The 18,019-nt window shown below is 44.9% G+C and overlaps 1 protein-coding gene across 1 annotated transcript; it reads right to left on the bottom strand.

Moving 5' to 3' along the window:
- Positions 1 to 11,037: 11,037 nt before the first annotated feature.
- LOC123151806 (MADS-box transcription factor 7) lies at positions 11,038 to 16,379 on the bottom strand. The gene is made up of 8 exons (XM_044571449.1): positions 16,015 to 16,379; positions 13,719 to 13,797; positions 12,966 to 13,036; positions 12,292 to 12,391; positions 12,070 to 12,111; positions 11,954 to 11,995; positions 11,569 to 11,726; positions 11,038 to 11,351 (listed from the first exon to the last, which is right to left on the bottom strand). Exons 1-8 carry the CDS (start codon positions 16,197 to 16,199, stop codon positions 11,288 to 11,290), a joined length of 741 nt encoding a protein of 246 aa, XP_044427384.1. The 5' UTR covers positions 16,200 to 16,379; the 3' UTR covers positions 11,038 to 11,287.
- Positions 16,380 to 18,019: the final 1,640 nt, after the last annotated feature.

Raw genomic sequence — 18,019 nt, 5'->3', positions numbered from 1 at the left:
GGCAAGTCCACTCCGGCGACCTCGAAGCTCTGGCCGGTGAACCTCGTTCCGCATGCAAACCAGATCTGGATCTGAGATCCCCTCCTCGGTTGACTTTCTCCTGAAACCCTAGACAAATTGCATTTTTCATCATGCTATATCTCCGCATCCGTAGATCTGTTTTGGGCGTGTAGCATATCAAAAGGTTCGTCTCAGAGAGCACATCATTTCATCTCAGTGCATCATGTTCATTTGAGCTCATCTTCATGCCCGAAATGCTGTTGGAAGAGAGCTATTTGAGTTAATTGTCAGATCTGCTGCACCAAATAGCAATTTGCCATTTTTGCCATGATTATTGTGTGCATGTTATGCCCCTGAGCTCTACATGTGTTTTGTTATATGTTTTTCCATCTTTCCATAGGTGATATCCATGTATTTTTGTGATGTGTGTGGTGACTAGCACAAGCTTTCAAAGTGGTGCATTCGTTAATGCTGATTTCAGGGACTTAGCAATTTCACCAGGTCCTTGATTTGTTTTTATCATTATGCCATATGTTCATGTTGTTTCCTAGTGATCCGTGCCTCTTTTGAGGATGATCAGTAAGGATGATTTGTTAATCTTGTAGTGCTCTATCCATCCGTGTCTTTGTTTGCAATTATGGAGCACCCTAGCTTGAGTCAATCGAGCTCTACTTTTGCTATTTCGTGAATCTGGGCAGATTGTCTACTTGTTAGTGATTTTGCCGAGGATGTTGTTGTTGATCCGTGCATGCTATATTGTTGTTCTTGCCATGTCTAGCTTATATATTGTGTATTCTTGATGGGTGTATGCTTAGATTGTCATGCCTTTCTCTGTAGTGAGTGCATCGAGCTCGTAAACATGCCTACTCGCTAAGATATTTGCATGCTCCAGTTTTTCTCTAAGTCTGTAATCTGATTATGTTTTTGCCATGTTCACATGCGTGCAATTGTATTTTCCGATTCCTTTTGGTTCAAGGTCACTAAGGGATTTTTGTTAAGCTCTTTGAGTAGCTCCATGCCATGCCTTGCTTTGCCATGTTAAGTTCTTGTAGCATATAGTTTTCATGCTCCAAAGTGTGCTATCTGATCTGAAATTCCAGGCTTGTGTTAATTTCACTAAGTCTGAAACCTGGTTAACAATTGCACTTTTGCCATGCTTGTTTGAACCTGATAATGGATGAATTGGCCGTAGCTCAGTGTTCATCTTTTGTCAAGCATTATGAGTGGATCCCTTCCATGTATTTTTGTTGCCATGTTGGAGTGCTGTAGAATATTTATCTTGATGCATTTAGATGGCTACTTGTTGTTTATCACAGACCGGTGTCATATTTAAATCGCTTGCCATTTCCAAACCGTGCATCCGATTCCAGTGATCTTTATATCGATTTCAACCGAAATCACCCCACCTTTCCAGCGGCACTCTTGGATTTCCAAGTTGAGGCCAGGTTCATTCATTCCTTGTCAAATCTTGCATATGCATCACATATCACATCCCGCATAGCATACCATGTTTGCATCATGTTGTTTGAGCTTTGCACGTGGTTGATTGTATTCCTTTTGCTTGTTTGTCTTGTTTGGGTAGAGCCGGGAGACGAGTTTGCTAACAAGGAGCCCGTTTAAAAAGAGTTTGCTTTCAAGGATACAGTCAACTCTGACAACTTTGCAGGCACGATGATCATACCCTCGAAATCACTTCTATCTTTGCTTTGCTAGATGCTCGCTCTTTTGCTATGCCTATGCTACGATGCCTACCACTTGCTTATCATGCCTCCCAAATTGCCATGTAAAACCTCTAACCCACCATGTCCTAGAAAACCGTTGATTGGCTATGTTACCGCTTTGCTCAGCCCTTTTATAGCGTTGCTAGTTGCAGGTGAAGATTGGAGATCATTCCTTGTTGGAACTTTATTATCTTGTTGGGATATCACTATATTATCTTGGTATATTAATGCATCTATATACTTGGTAAAGGGTGGAAGGCTCGGCCTTTTGCCTAGTGTTTTGTTCCACTCTTGCCGCCGTAGTTTCCGTCATATCGGTGTTATGTGTCGTGGTTCTGACTCTGACAGTGATGTAGGGGGGTATGTATGGAGAGGCTAGATCTTAGATATGGAGGAGTGTGGAGTGCATCCATGTTCCGGTGACGAAGCTCCTCCCGCTGCAATGACGTGAGAGGCTCGGGGAGATACTCCTCGTGAGGACGCGACGGGTCGCCCCCATCCGCGCCTCCGTCAGCGCGGGGGAAACCGGGAGGACTGTGTGGCCCATCGATCACCAGAACCTCTGCAGCTGGGTCACTGCTGTCGCATTCGGATGCGGTCTCTGCGGAGCCAGTCGATAGGTCGAACAGGCCGTAGAGGGATTCGTCGGGCTCGATTGCCGCGACTTGTGGGGTGGCCGACTTGTGGGGTGGCCGACTGGCGGGCCACCGCATGCCTCACCCACCTCTGAAGCCTCGACTGACCAGAGCGCTTGCGCCGGCGATAAACAGGGCGGGGAGATGCCACAGGAGCCGACCGATACTGGGTCGACGGCTGCCGCAGGAGGACGCCACGGACGCATGCGCAAAAGTGCATCGCCCCGCGGATGGGGAGCGCGTCGACGTCGAGTGGAGCCTCCTGAAGCCAAGCGGAGTCGTCGGTGATGAACGTGAGCGCGCCGAGACGGATCTCGCGGCCCTCCACCAAAGATCCGCCCGAAACCATGATCAAAGAGATCAGAAAAAATTGCAACTTCTCCAACTAGGCGCTAAGACTCCTCGCCCCATGGTGGGCGCCAACTGTCGTGGTTCTGACTCTGATAGTGATGTAGGGGGGTATGTATGGAGAGGCTAGATCTTAGCTATGGAGGAGTTGTAAACACATGAGGATTACAAGTTCAGGCCCTTCTCGGAGGAAGTAACAGCCCTACGTCTCGGTGCCCGGAGGCGGTCGACTGAATTATGTGTGTATGAATAACAGGGGTGCGAACCCTTGATACTGGGGAGGGGGTGGCTTATATAGAGTTCGCCAGGCCCCTCCAGCCCTCAGTAATGCAGGGTTTAAAGTACATTAAGACTGGGGGTTACTGGTAACGCCCCTAATAAAGTGCCATGATGACCATAAAAGTTACTTAATGACCGACCGTTTGCGTGCAGGGTGACTTTAGATCTCCCGGTAGTCGAGTGGTTGGATCTTGGTCGAGTGATTGCTTCGTGGTCGAGTGTCTTGAATCCGTCGAGTGGGATACCTCCAAGTCGATTGAAAGGTGACTTCTTCTAGGGATGTCCTTGGGTAGGGTACTTAGGACAGGTCCATGCCCCTACCCTAGGTACATAGCTTCATCATTATGTTCCCGGATTTTGCGTTCCTTACGCGGTTGGGTAATAATGGGAACCCCTAGACAAATCGCCTTGAATAAAACTCCTCCAGCAATGCCCAACCTTGGTTTTACCATTTGCCACCTAGCCTCTTTTTCCCTTGGGTTTCCGGAGCCCAAGGGTCATCTTATTTTAGACCCCCCCGGGCCAGTGCTCCTCTGAGTGTTGGTCCGACCAAGCAGACTGCGGGGCCACCTCGGGGAAACTTGAGGTTTGGTTTTACTCGTAGGATGTCTCATCTGAGTGTGCCCTAAGAACGAGATATGTGCAGCTCCTATCGGGATTTGTCGGCACATTCGGGCGGTGTTGCTGGATTTGTTTTGACTTGTCGAAGTTGTCTTGTAGAACCGGGATACCGAGTCTGATCGGAATGTCTCGGGAGAAGGTATATCCTTCGTTGACCAAGAGAGCTTGTCATGGGCTAAGTTGGGACTCCCCTGCAGGGATTTGAACTTTCGAAAGCCGTGCCCGCGGTTATGGGCAGATGGGAATTTGTTAATGTCCGGTTGTAGGTAACTTGAACTTGAACTTAATTAAAATGAATCAACGGCGTGTGTAACCGTGATGGTCTCTTCTCGGCGGAGCCCGGGAAGTGAACACGGTGTTGGAGTAATGCTTGCCGTAGGTTGTTCTATAGTTCTTCGTTCGTGCTTTGCCTTCTTTTCTCGCTCTCTTTTGCGAACAAGTTAGCCACCATATATGCTAGTCGCTTGCTGCAGCTCCACATATTACCTTGCCTTACCTATAAGCTTAAATAGTCTTGATCGCGAGGGTGCGAGATTGCTGAGTCCCTGTGGCTCACAGATTACTTCCAAACCAGATGCAGGGCTCGATGACTCCGTTCTAGATGATGCGCTTGAGCTCAAGTGGGAGTTCGATGAAGCCTCCCGTCGCTACTATGTGTCTTCCCCTGATGATCAGTAGTGGTGCCCAGTTGGGGCGATCGGGACCATGTCGCATGTTGGGGTTGATCTTTTATTTTGGTACCATAGACGGACCATGAGTGTATTGGATGTTGTAATGCAATTTATGTACTTTGTGTGACGTGGCGAGTGTAAGCCAACCATGTACCTTTACCCTTATTATCTATTTACATGGGTTGTTGTGAAGATTACCTTACTTGCGACATTGCTTTCAATGCGGTTATGCCTCTAAGTCGTGCTTCGACACATAGGAGATATAGCCGCATCGAGGGCGTTACAAGTTGGTAATCAGAGCCTTCCCCGACCTTAGGAGCCCCATTGCTTGATCGATTTAGCGGACGAGTTGAGTCTAGAAAAATGTTTTGAGTCATTTAGGAATTATATATCGGAGAATTTAGGAATTCTTTTTACTCCTCAGTCCCTTCATCGCTCCGGTAAGGCATCCTGACATAGAGTTTTGACTCTTCTCTTCTCAAATTTCACTAAAGGCCTCCTCAGCTCACCGACAAGTTGGCACCACCTGCGTAGGAACCCGACATAGCTTCAATGCATGGTCAACAGTCTGATGCCTCTACTCCTATAGCCCAGCAGTCTGTCACTACAGCACCGCCAGCTCAGCGGTCCGGCATAGATAAACAGTCTGCTAAGAAGTCCGTCCGAGCTTCATAGTCTGCTCGGCAGTCTACCGTGCAGGCAACCAGACGTTCTGCCAGAAATGCTTCAAGTACCAAGAAGGAAGTGGCCAAAAAGGCTACACCCATGGCCATGAGGAAGCGCAACGGGGAAGTGAAGAGGAAAGAGAACGATTGCCTCTTACTTAAAGCACTCATCGCCCAGAACAAAATTAATAGTAGCTTGTTCGAATCGGGGAGTAATATTATTTCTAACGCCATGGATGATGAAGAAGTAGAATTGTTGCTTGCTAAAAGAAAAGCAGACGCACTTGAAGCACACAATTACGTCCATGGCCAGCCATTTCTTGTTGGCGAATACTTTGATGAGTGCAGCTCCAGTTGCCGCGAGTTACATGAATATTGCATGGATCAAATGTCAGAAGTTCATCACCATTTGCTAGTCCACTACAACAGAGATCATTTCCAACACAACGTTGGTTCCATCACTGTGAGTTTCGAGGACTTACATCTCTTCTTCAACTTCAACATGCTCGATGCCACTCTTGTTAGATGCGTGATTTTGTAAGTACTTAACAAACTCTTATAAACTTCTCCGTACAAGGCTGTAAATGATAAACAACTAACTGCATTTTATTCCTCTCAGGGGATTTAACCCGTAGAGAAGACAAAGTGAGAGTGTGTATTTCATAGATCCTGCATTAGCAAATGGCACAACATTGCATGAAAAGGACCGACGGGACTGGGCCGTTAACACGGTCGTCCGTATCTTTCAAAACATGTCCCATGCAGAATCATTTCTCTAGCTATATCATGAAGGGTAAGTCAAGTAAACAACCACGCATACACTGATTGTCTTTCAGATTTCGACATCATTCCTAAGTTCATGGCTTTCTTAATATGTAGCAATCACTGGATATTGGTATTCATTGTTCCATAGAAGAACATAGTTTACTACATCGATTCTCTCAGAGAGTCAACAAACGCTCAGGATCTGACGCATCTTCGACAATTCTTGGATAGGTATTGAATTCTATGATGTTGAAATTAATTTGCATTCATATCTGGTTCAATAATTGATGTTGTCAAAATTCATCATCATTTGCAGTGTGCTCGCATTGTTGGAAACTAAAACAGGGAACCTGTTCAAGAGGAAACTATCTCTGCAGCACGAGATCGTTTCTCCAGTAACACACTGAAATCCATTATTTTCGGAAAATTTATCCAACAGTCTGCAAATACCTTTCCTTATGCTAGTCAAATGTCCAAGCTTCTAAATAAACCTCTTTCTATTTTGTCCAAAGAAAAAATAATACATCTAACACCGGTTAGGTTGTTCCTAACAGGACAAATACATGACTAATTCTGTACAAAATATTTCAGTGTCCTTAGCAAGAAGCAGGGACCAACCTTTGTGGATACTATGTTTGCAGACACATGATCTTCATCTGCAAATCTGCTGATAGTTGTGACGATCCTCACGAATTTGTATCAGTAAGTCTATCTTAAATAATATCTTCTACTCCACTCATATGGCACATTCTGATCTTAAAAATACTACAGCTCATCTTAAAACCGAGGACCCCTGAACCGCTCCCGGCTGGTGAATTACTGATGGTTCGGAGATTTATCAGCGACTTTTTCCTGGATCACTACATCAATCCCACTGGTGAGAATGAAGATTTCAGCATGCCTTCTCCTGAAACATTGAGTAAGAGTTAGCCGCTAAACGTATAATGCATGGATCCATTGTTTTCCATCTGATAAGTTTTTTGTATTTCCTACACTATGACTAATTATGTAATGCATACATGTGTGGACAAATCATTGAAATTTAGCTACCATATGTTCAATTGCAATTGTTGCGAAATCTGATGAATGTTCTTCCTGTGGACACTATTTATTCAATTGAATATTGTGGCGAATTTGCTTTTTGCGTGCCGATTCAAAATGGGATATTTTAGTTTTAACCTGGGAATTGCTCCGCACATGGTTCAAGTAAATGAGTGTGTGCAATCCATGTCGGAAAGCATACGTCAATCGTATTGGAACCATCCGTGATACACAGCAGATTGCAAACGATTCGCATCGATACTACGTGTGCATAGGTTCTCCGGAACCATTTGTGATATCGCATTATCGCACACGAGAACTGGGATTAAACCGTGCCCAATGCAAAATACAACCCTAGTCGTATTTTTTTCAGGAAACATGTGGGTTCCCAAACGAAAAGCACACGTCACTCTTGCGGCAACCGTCAGTGATACCTAACAAATCACAAATGGTCTGCAGCACTTGTGTGTGTGCAAAGGGGCTCCTGAACCGTTTGTGCTAGAACATTATCGCAGACGGTAATTGTTGGAAAATGTGTGTGATGGAGTCTAGCATGGCAGACGGGTTACGCAGAAAACTCTTGTGCGATAGGGCACAAACCACACACAGTTCATATGTTGGCCCGTGTGCCTTACATACTGTTTCCCAAATGGTTCGTTACGACAGACCGTATGGTTTCACTGCGTCATTGGAAACGCTTAATCACCGATACCAAACATGTGAAAGAATTTAGTGTGTGTTGCATCGCACACGATTACATTTTGGAAGGCCTCTGGATCACTGTTCCATATCACCGACGGTTTCTGGGTCGTGTGGAAGGACCCCCTATCGCACACACTCACTTGGCGATGGTTCCGAAGGCCGTCGCAGAAAGGGGTAAAAAACCATTTGTTTAGGACCGACACACACCAGTGACTACTAATCCAAACTTGGACACTTTAGTTTGGATTAGTAGTATTTTCGATCCGCACCATGTTGCCTCCACTTGCATTTAATCCACATTTATTTCACCCTACTGATATATATAATAACTCATCATGCTCATAATGATATAATAACTCAACATCGTTTTCATAATAACAAGTTATACTCATCATCATCATAGTCATCTAACAACTTCTACTCGTTATCATAATAACAAGTCATACTCATCATCATCATAGTCATCTAACCAACCGTTGTTAATTGTTCTTAGCACATGATCATGAGTATTAGCTAGGACCTGCTACCCTCTCTAAGTAAAATAGCATAAAGCAACATAGCCCCCCATGAGCTGAAGTAAGAGGAAACGACCCCCACGACAACAGTCGGGATTCTTCCTCTCTGATATTTCGACAGTATATGGTGGACACTCAAGTAGCATTGATAGACTGAAAGTCAACCCGTGAGATTAATCAACACTATGGCAAAACATATATAGGCGTCAGACGACTATTGAGGATATGCCGATGATCTTGTGGGTGTCGTTGAGCGGCACGTCGGTGATCTTCCCTACACAAAATAAAATAAATATGTGAGCCATGCTTGATACGCTATCCAAATCTTTATTATTGTTCACCACGGGTTGACTTTCAGTCTGTCGAGTCTTCCTTCTCACGTGGTGTATATGGTGGGCACTCCCTCTCTAATATGTTCGACCGTCGGTGATGGTCGCTCCTCCACTCGTTCCCGAGTGCATTACACCAAAATGTCTAGCACATGAGAACGAAGGAAAAGCGACCCCACGACAACAGTCGAGATTCTCCTTCCTCTCTCATATATGGTGGACACTCCCTCATTGATTCTTCGACCGTCGGTGATGGTCGCTACTCCTCCTTCTCGTAGTGCATAACAAAGGTCTAGCACAAGGAGAAGAAGGAGAAGCGACCCCATGACAACAGTCCGTGTTCTTCTTCTCTCATATATGGTGGAGACTCTCGCTCACTGATTTTTTGACTGTCATGTATGGAGCCCTGACAGACTTAAAGTCAACCCGAAATGTCGTTTAATTCTCTTTCTAGAAAATCCGAGGCACTCGATATTTCCTACATATTCTAGAACAAGTCATGCTAAAATTCACGGAAAAATCCGGCATGACCTTTGCTAAAATAGGACATATCGAGCTACTGAAATTTGTCGGAACGAATATGAATCAACACTCCGGCAAAACATAGGCCACTCGGATTTTCCCTGAGATGTGCATACACATTGTCATAGATACTTATCTACTAGTAGTACATCTATGAAACCACATAGACCACATATACCATGTTTACTCAGTATTGACGATGGTTGTCGACTGGGCGGGTGTCGTCGGTGATCTTCTGGGCGTCATCGACCAGCTCGTCGGTCATCTACGAACCCTAGGCCACATGAGCACTCACACATGAGCATTCAAACTTGTTGCTCATTGCATTTCAATGGTTCCAAATATTAACAAAAACATTTCAATATATCTTATAATCCAAACATTTCATTCGGACAAGAAGCATAACTAAATAGGACCATCATACACTTACTAAATACCCTAGTTCGACTCTAGTTCTACTCTATTCAACACTTACTAAAAATTTCATTCGGACAATATAGGTCTCTCTCTCTCTCTAAATTTGGCAATGTGATGTTGACATGACAAACTACCCTAGTTCTACTCTATTCAACACTCACTAAAAATTTATATTACTAAAATTGCTATACCTAATTTTTCTTACTATAAACTTTTATTACTAAATTTAATACCTAAACATTTGTATTATTAAAATTTCAAAAACAGAGGGATCAGAGGTGGAGGGAGCAGGAACGAAGGGAGGGGTGAGTGAGGGAGGGAGGGAGGAGGACGGATGAAGCAGTGAGGAGGAGGACGGACGAGGCAGGGAGGAAGGCGGGACTGAGGAGGGAGAGGAAGGTGGAAGGAGGGAGGGAGGGATCGGGAGGTGAAGGGATGAGGAGGGGAGGGAGGTGGAAGGAGGAGGGAGGAGCTACCTCGGTGGAGGAGGAGCAGGAGGGGCGGGCGATGGCGGTGGCTAGGGAGGGCCGGTGCGGGGGAAAGTGAGAGTGGAGTGGAGAGGGGAGAGTGAGGGGCGGACGCGCGGAGAAGATAGGATGGGTTTAGCAGCAGCGCGTGTTAAGGGACAGCACTACTGCTAAACGCCATAGCAGTAGTGCGGGTTTGGGCGCACACGCTACTGGTAACTTGGGCCCACAAGCCAGGAACATTAGAGCGGTAGTGGTAGCGCTGTTCGGCGTAGGTGCGCTATTGTTATTAGTTTAGCAGTAGCGTGTTTTACCCAGGACGCGCTACTGCTACGGGTAGCCTCGGTGGGTTAGGTCAGAACCACTTAGCAGCAGCGTTGGGCGGGTGACCAGCGCTACTACTATTGGTTACCTGTAGCGCTTGTTTACACCTCGCGCTAACGCAAAGTAGCAGTAGCGGTTGCCCTGTACCCCGCGCTACTGCTAAGATTCTATCTATAAGGTTTCTCCTAGTAGTGTAATCTAGTTCCCCAAAATGACATTGACTTTTCTTTTTCTCTCGCGCCCCCTAAACTTTCACAATGGAGCCACATCACCCTCTCAACTCGAAAAACAATTATAGTACATAATCCCCTCAACTTTCTCAAATCAGATAAAACAACCCCTCGATCATCTTAAGCTATTTTGGAAGGCTGAACTTTGATAATTGAGCCACACCACCCTCTCAACTTGAAAAATAGTTACAGTACATAATCCCCTCAACTTTGCAAAACCAGATAAAACAACCCCTTGAACATCTTAAGCTATTTTGCAAGGCGTTTTTTGTGACGTGGATAGATGACTCCTTATTGTTGGTGCAGAGTAGCTTTTCATCGAGGGCACTACATCCACCTTGTTGCTCCTGTTGATATGCCATCACCGAGACGCACCTCAAGCTTGCCGCTCTTGGCGCTTATCCATCATTGCCATTGGCTGCATCGAAATACCGTAGCCAGCTATGTCAAAAGTATACCGATGGTAGAAACATATGGTTGCAGGTGTCAACGAAGTCAAGGAGGAGGATGGTATCAGAGCTCATGGCAACAACAGTGACACAGAAGAAGTCCAGGGTCGATGAAGTGTATAGGGATGGAGACTTGGGAGGTCCATGGGTCCATGCGGAGGTCAAGGGACACATGCCCTCCCTGCGACGGCGCCCCTCACTCGTCCATCACGTGTAGTGGCTCACATGGTAGCTCACTCATCTATTAGTGGGGTCGGACTAAACTTATGCATGAATGGGCCACCATGTGGTGCTTCCGGATTTTTTCTACAAATTATGCCAATAATTCCAATAGAGTTAAGGGGAAAAAATTATCACGCATAGCCACTCTAGTAATATAATGTATGTTCTTTTACACGCAAGTAACACAATAATCTTGAGCATCAAATACAGGGTTCTGAAGTTTTCATGACACAAAAGTTGCATGCAAAATAACTGAGGATCTTGACTGGAATAATCCATCACTCGAAGTAGAATACATGCATATATGCGGCCGGCTGGGTGCCGCGTATATACTTATTTTTCACACTTTCTTCGCCGTCTTCAATCAAGGCAACCATGGGGGCATGAAAGTAGTCATGCATGAGCTATTCAGGGACTCAGGAGGGTACCTGCGGAAAGAGGGGATTAAAAATCAGTTGAATGGCTAAATATATATATGGAGGAAATGCACCTCCTAAGTATGCAACAGTCTTTTATAACAAAATATATGAAATTCGCCCTACAGAAAGTACTCTGCCGCAAAACAATTATACTCCTACAAATTACAGCTGCTACCTCGACAGGTTAAATTTATATCAAACTTCAAACGTAGGATGAGAGTAATACCCTATGTGAAGTGTGGGTTCACCAGCTGCATCAAGGGGGTGGAAGAATCCATTGCCGCCGTGCATCGGCGGCTGCACTTCCGGCTGACGTTCATAGCTCAGTACATTGTTGTTGTGCTCCCAGAGCTGCTGCCCATGAACCTGGTTGCTCTCCTCCAACTGTATCTCTCAAAACAAAATCAAACATTACCTAACCTGTTCGTTTTAAGAGTACCAGTCATGGATTTCTTTTTTTTTGCTAGTTGTTCTCAAAGAACAATTAGGGTTACGATGAGTAAGAAAGTAACTGTTTCATTTTGATATCCTTTGAGATGAAATACATATGGAATGTTGCTACAAGAATACATATATGAAATAATTAGACTTGCAATCGCAGAAGTACCTACTTTTATTCGAAGACATTTATTCGCCTCTGAAAACATTTGTTCCTGCATGTTTAATAAATTATGGAGGTCATTCACTAAATAGCTTTTAATACTGTTGGATTTCTGAGAGAGCGTACCCTTCTCTGGAGTTCTGTCAATTGGTCAACCATATGTTGTGTCTAAAATAAGGGGGAAAAAACTTGTTAGGGCGCAAAGCAACCTCATAGTTGTATACACATAAAGGCATTAAGAAAATAACGTAAAGATTTTTCATATGGAGAGATATATCTACTTCAAAAGGAAAAACTCACACTTATTAGCTGGAAAAAATCACTTGTTAAAAATTAAGTAATCAGTACCCTTGTTGTTCGAATGTGCTTCAAGGACGAATCGAGTTGCTTCTCAAGGCTCTCGAGCTCTTTTATGCCTAAGGAATCAAGATCTTCACCAAGCAAATTCCTGGATAAGATGCAAAGAAGTGGTTAATTGTGCTGATAAAATTATTATTTCACCTTTCGACTACACTGAAAAGAAACGATACTATGATTAAAGGGTAAACTCGGATTTGTTGGAATGGACAGGATCACTGGTAGTGATCCATATTAAGTTGAGTATATGCGTACTTTTACTTTTGTGACCTTTGAATGTCACATTTGCAAGCACCAACAGTCTGGTAAAGATCCACCAAACTCATAAAAGTTACTACTACCTCCATTCAAAATATAAGACGTTTTTGAGACGGATGTAGTACTTTCTTAAAGTTTCTATTGTATTCCATTTTGAAGGAATATTAATTGCAGTTTGATGCTCAATCTGACAATCACTCAAGCAATCAAAACAATGACTAGTTACTGCACTTAAATTTTGATCATCACTAAAGATATGGTTTCTGATGGTGATATGTTGCAAAAGAGCAACACATTTTGCATTCGTAATTTCTGCTGATTTTAGTTATTTTATATTCAAGATAATGAGTGATAAAGCAAGAATATAAAAGAAAGTGTTAAAATAGCTCATTGAAAACACAGCTTACCTTTGTGTTCGCTGTAAATTATCAACCCGTGCCTTTAGTTTCAGGTACTCATTGCGGCTGTTTTTCAGTTGCTGAAAGGAAATAAATAACATAGCACAACTTTACTTCACTAAGAATGATAAGAACAGCAATTTATTGAACATTATGCATCATAAAATTACAAATATACGGATATAATTATGTAAAGAATTAACTGACATCACATGTGATTCATTTTCGCCTTAAAATAACTAAAGAGTGCGTACTTTGTAATGACAGAGAGATTACTTTTGACTCCATCGTATCAAGTCATGTGTAATTTCTTGCATGAAAGAGCACAGGGCAGAAATCAGCACACTAATAACAATTATAATTAGGAGTCATTTTCTGTCACCCTGATGTGTGGTCAGTTCATCCTACCAATTGTAGTGCATGCTTACATTTAAAGATGAAGATGACCCAAGTTTGAGTTAATGGGCTACATATTCCGTAAACCATGTGTAATATATGAATTTGTGTATTTTTAGAGTTTGAGAATCATGGGGCCATAATAGGAAGTGTTTTGGTATATTTGCATGCTTTAAATATTCTTGAGACCTTTCGGGGGTTGCAGATACTTTCCATGTGATATGCATATGATTAATTCCAAACCTAGAATATCATTTATATGTAGGAACAGCTGGTAATATACGCGCTGAAAGTACGGAGATTTTTACAGCAAATGTAATTAAGTAGTAAAAATCTTCTTGCCAACTCATGGGTAACAGGTTCTACCTCATTTTCTCTGTTCTGCACAGTAGTTTCAGGTCCTGCATAACTGCATTTTTGATACTTGTCGAGTGTCTTCGTCATGCTACAACATGTCCAATGGCAAAAGTTATATTTCAATCATACTCCCTCCGTCTTAAAATAAATGTCTCAACTTCGTACTAAGTTTAGCATAAAGTTGTACTAAAGTTGAGACACTTATTTTGAGACGGAGGAATTAGGTTACTAGATATATATAGCCAGACACCAAAACCGCATGACAAATCTATATGTGAATATTAATGTTAGATTATTTACTGCAGAGCTAGAACAGATGGTGAGGATAAGAAAAGGCACGTGCCAAGTGTAGAGGTAAAGATTCTATGTGTCAGTGGCTAGTACTCTACTTCGCAGTTCAGTTGGGCCTCTAAAATGTTCTTACCACAGTACCAGCCCACGAATCAAAATATCCACCGTGACGCCACAGGATACGCCTGATGAGAAACTTACTTAAACGGTACAAAGTGATAATGAAGGTTACCCGCAGAAAAACAAGTGGTAATGAAGGGAGTGGAGTAGTGGACAGCTACTCACTAAGAATTGATCGAGAGAAATGATGCCCAAACTAGACATCTTTCGAACATGAATTAAGTAACTCTATTTTTTTGTTGGTCGTAAAACTATCTTAGGAGTATCAGTCCGTAACTAATGACCCGTGTTCTCGTAAAATTCTACCCAACCTAATTTTGGGTTGCTAGCATGTGGGCTAGCTTTTTCTTGGATTCATATGTCAGCCGCTCCAAAGTCAGGGAGTTTAAGTTAAAGAATCTCTGTCTCAAATCAAAAAATGCACAGTGCTGCAGTGGCGACATGAGATAACTTGTTGAGATGCTGACTTAAAAATAACATTATGTACTAAAAGAAAGGGGTACACAATAGTGTGTACCGAGAGCAATAACACATTAGAAACAAAAATACAGAAGAACATAGGGTGTACGCGGTTGCACCAAGGTTGTTCCTGACTCCCCGATCCTTGCGTACCAGGAATCTTCACACTAAGTGATGAGTAATTTTCAGTCCAGCTTTTTAGTGCAAACCACACAAAATATATGTGCTAGTTTTATGTGTGTGCTAAAATGTCATACGCTCCCATGAATGCTCACTTGACAACTGAGTGAATGGATGCGCTCGAGGGAATTGATTGAAATTTAACATTTTTTTGGCTAAAGAAAACCTCAATTAACAAAAAAAAACACGTAACAATAACTTATATTTCTGCAATGCAAGTTAATTACTTCTACTCCTACCTAACACGTGGTGCACACAAGTCAATTCAGAAAACATGGAGTCAAACTTTGTGACTTCACAAATTGTTTACACTGCTAAGGAGAAAATTAGTTTATCTTGAACAAAGCACTGACAAAATCGTAATAATACTTTTCTACTGACATGTACATTATAAATAAATATGCTAACGATGGTATAATGTTTAAGACAATGTGTACCTTGGGAATACTTGTAAGTTTGCAATATATACTATAGGCAATTGTATTGTACAAGATCTTAGGTAGGTATATGGGCGTGTCCAAAGTTAGAATCAACCATCTTTCATGCATCCATTAATTAGTTCTACTCTCTCGGAAAGCTAGACCAACATTCAAAAATTTCATCATCCCTTAGATGATGATACACTCCCACCAAAGACACTATGACTTCAGCTTTGCATGGAGTTTCACATGTACAGCATCTAGCTACATCAACCTCCGTAGAACATAATTTGCTAATAACTATGAGATGTATAGCAATGGTTGCTACTCACCATGCACATCTGTACACAAACATTTAGTCTTCTGTTTGCAACTTCATTTTGTTTCTATGTTTCTCATCCAAGGTCGGAACCTTCGTTTCGGGGTTACCATAGAAGAAATGGTTTGTAATTAAGGAAACCACCCCACTGGATGCCCGCAAAGTCCACTACATAGTTAGATCAGGGAGTGTCTCGACCGGGAATCCGGGAAAGTACGGTGCACCAAAATGACCAGCAGGGAGGAAACCCTAAAACCCACGGTATTGGGCAGATCCGGCTCGGTAGTCCCTGGAAAGCCGGCGCCAATCCGGCGGATCGTAAGTGCCCCCCTAACCTCGGGACGCTCAATTGCACAGATCCACGCGAAACAGCCGTCCCTCGCGCGCGGCACCTCAGCGACGTAGCTGGACGGAGCTTGGTGACGTGACGCGCAAGGGGACGCCATTTCATGGGCAGATCTGGCAAGATGACTCGCGCGCGCACGATTTGAGCGAACGGACAAGCGCGTGTGTATACCTCTGGGTGCTGCAGAACTCGTAGAGCTTGCCGCGGTTGGAGAAGACGATGAGCGCGACCTCGGCGTCGCACAGCACGGAGAGCTCGTAGGCCTTCTTGAGCAGGCCGTTCCTGCGCTTGGCGAAGGTGACCTGGCGGTTGATCTTGTTCTCGATCCGCTTCAGCTCCACCCTCCCCCTCCCCATGGCTGACTCCGCTGCTTCCTCCACCTTCCCCGTCCCTAGCTAGCTATGCTGCAGCAACCATACACACACACCACCACCACCACCAAGCGTACTACTCGTAGCAACAAGGGAGAGGAGGGGAGGAAGATAAGGGGGTGGGGAGGAGCAGGCAGGCAGGCAGCTGGCTGGCTAGCCTGGTAGGGATTAAAGCGAGAGATGATGGGTGCAGGGGAGGAGCCAGTGGGCACAAGGGGGGCTCCGCGGGGTGCCGTTTTTGGCAAAGGATGAGTAGGGGGGGAAACCCTAGAGGACCAGCAGCGTAGCGCGTTTCCGGAAGGCTAGGGATGGGATGGGCCGCGCGTCGCGTCCGTCCGTCCCCGTCCCCGTCGCCATCCATCCTTAACTCCTCCTCCACGCCCTGCTTTATTCGCTAGCTTTTTGCACTCCAAGCACGGCTAGCTCCACACACACAAGCACGCTCCCGTTCTGCTCTCTCTCTCGCTCGCTCGCTCTCTGACACGATCACACCGAGGCGCTCGCAAGACATGGCGCTGCAGCGGATCCGCAGGAAGCCGCGGTGAGGGATTTTTTCAACGGCTGGTCGGTTGGCGAGCCGTCCGATCGGCGCGGCCGATGGCCCTGCGGTCGACACGTTGTGCGTTGCGGATCCTGGCTGGCTGCCCGCGTACGTAACATGCATGCATGTCCCGGCCCACCACATATGCGCCCACAGCGGAGGTTGATGCGTCTTCCCCGGCCGGGGTCCGGGCCCGTACGGCGGCACCCATCGGCCAAGCGACCGCACGCCGGTGCATTCATGCATGGCATGGGCACGAACAGCCGATCCACCGGGAGGACACTGTTGCTTCCATCTGCCGCGCACGAAGACGACGGGATCCCCGGGCCGATGTTCCTCGGCGAGTAAAATCCTCGATGAGCAGAACCAAAAAATGTGGCTGATAATTCGATCGGTTCATGTGGCGGGTGCGGACTGGCATTTGCTGCACTAATCAGCGAGAGAGCGGGCCGGCGCGTGGTCGTTTTACGACCCGGCGTAGCGTACGGGAGCCAGCAACCTTCGTGTCCAGGCTCGGGCTTGAGACCGGACAAAGGAACGTACGTCGCGCAGAGCATGCCAGCGAGTGACCGATTTGATGGCTCCATCGATCGGGCGGGACCCGGGCATTCGGCGAACGGTATGAGACCTATGGTGACGTGAGTTCGACGTATGCCGTCCAAAGGAAAATGGCGTGTGGTGAGAGCAGTGTCGCTCAAGTGCTGCCTTTGCTGATGGCTGCAAGAGTAGAGTAAACTAACGCAGTCTGGTCGTGTCGGGCCCGGTTCTCTGGCGGGAACCCAGAAGGACGTATTCCGCATTAGAGCGTGTAAACTAACGCCTAAAAACAATGCTCCAACAGATAATGTATATATATATTTTTTACTTAGGTTTTGCTCTAGATGTACAATAGCACTTGATAATTCAAATTTGCTAAGCTAGCCGTGCTCGAGCAAAACGCAATCATCCGCACGCGCACGACTAGCACCCCCAGGTAATAAACATACAACTAGCACCCCCCAACTAGCTAGCATCAACTACAAGATATAATCAACACTACTAGCATCCCTCAGGTACCAATATGAGATGTGATACAAAGACTGAGAACAAGAGATGAAATAGGGTTTTGAGATGAGATGATGCTGGTGAAGATGTTGATTGGGATGAGTTCTACCACAGTGAGAGGAATGTTGGTCATGATGAGGACTTCGATATCCCACTCCTGGAGGGAAGTTTCCCTTGGAGAATCGCTCTGCCAAAGAGTAGAAGTGCTCTGCCTCTGTTT

This window comes from Triticum aestivum, chromosome 7A (genome assembly GCF_018294505.1).
Source record: "Triticum aestivum cultivar Chinese Spring chromosome 7A, IWGSC CS RefSeq v2.1, whole genome shotgun sequence".
NCBI classification, from domain to species: Eukaryota; Viridiplantae; Streptophyta; class Magnoliopsida; order Poales; family Poaceae; genus Triticum; species Triticum aestivum.
Note: the sequence above shows the minus strand (reverse complement) of the source record. Positions and strands in the feature narration are given on the sequence as shown.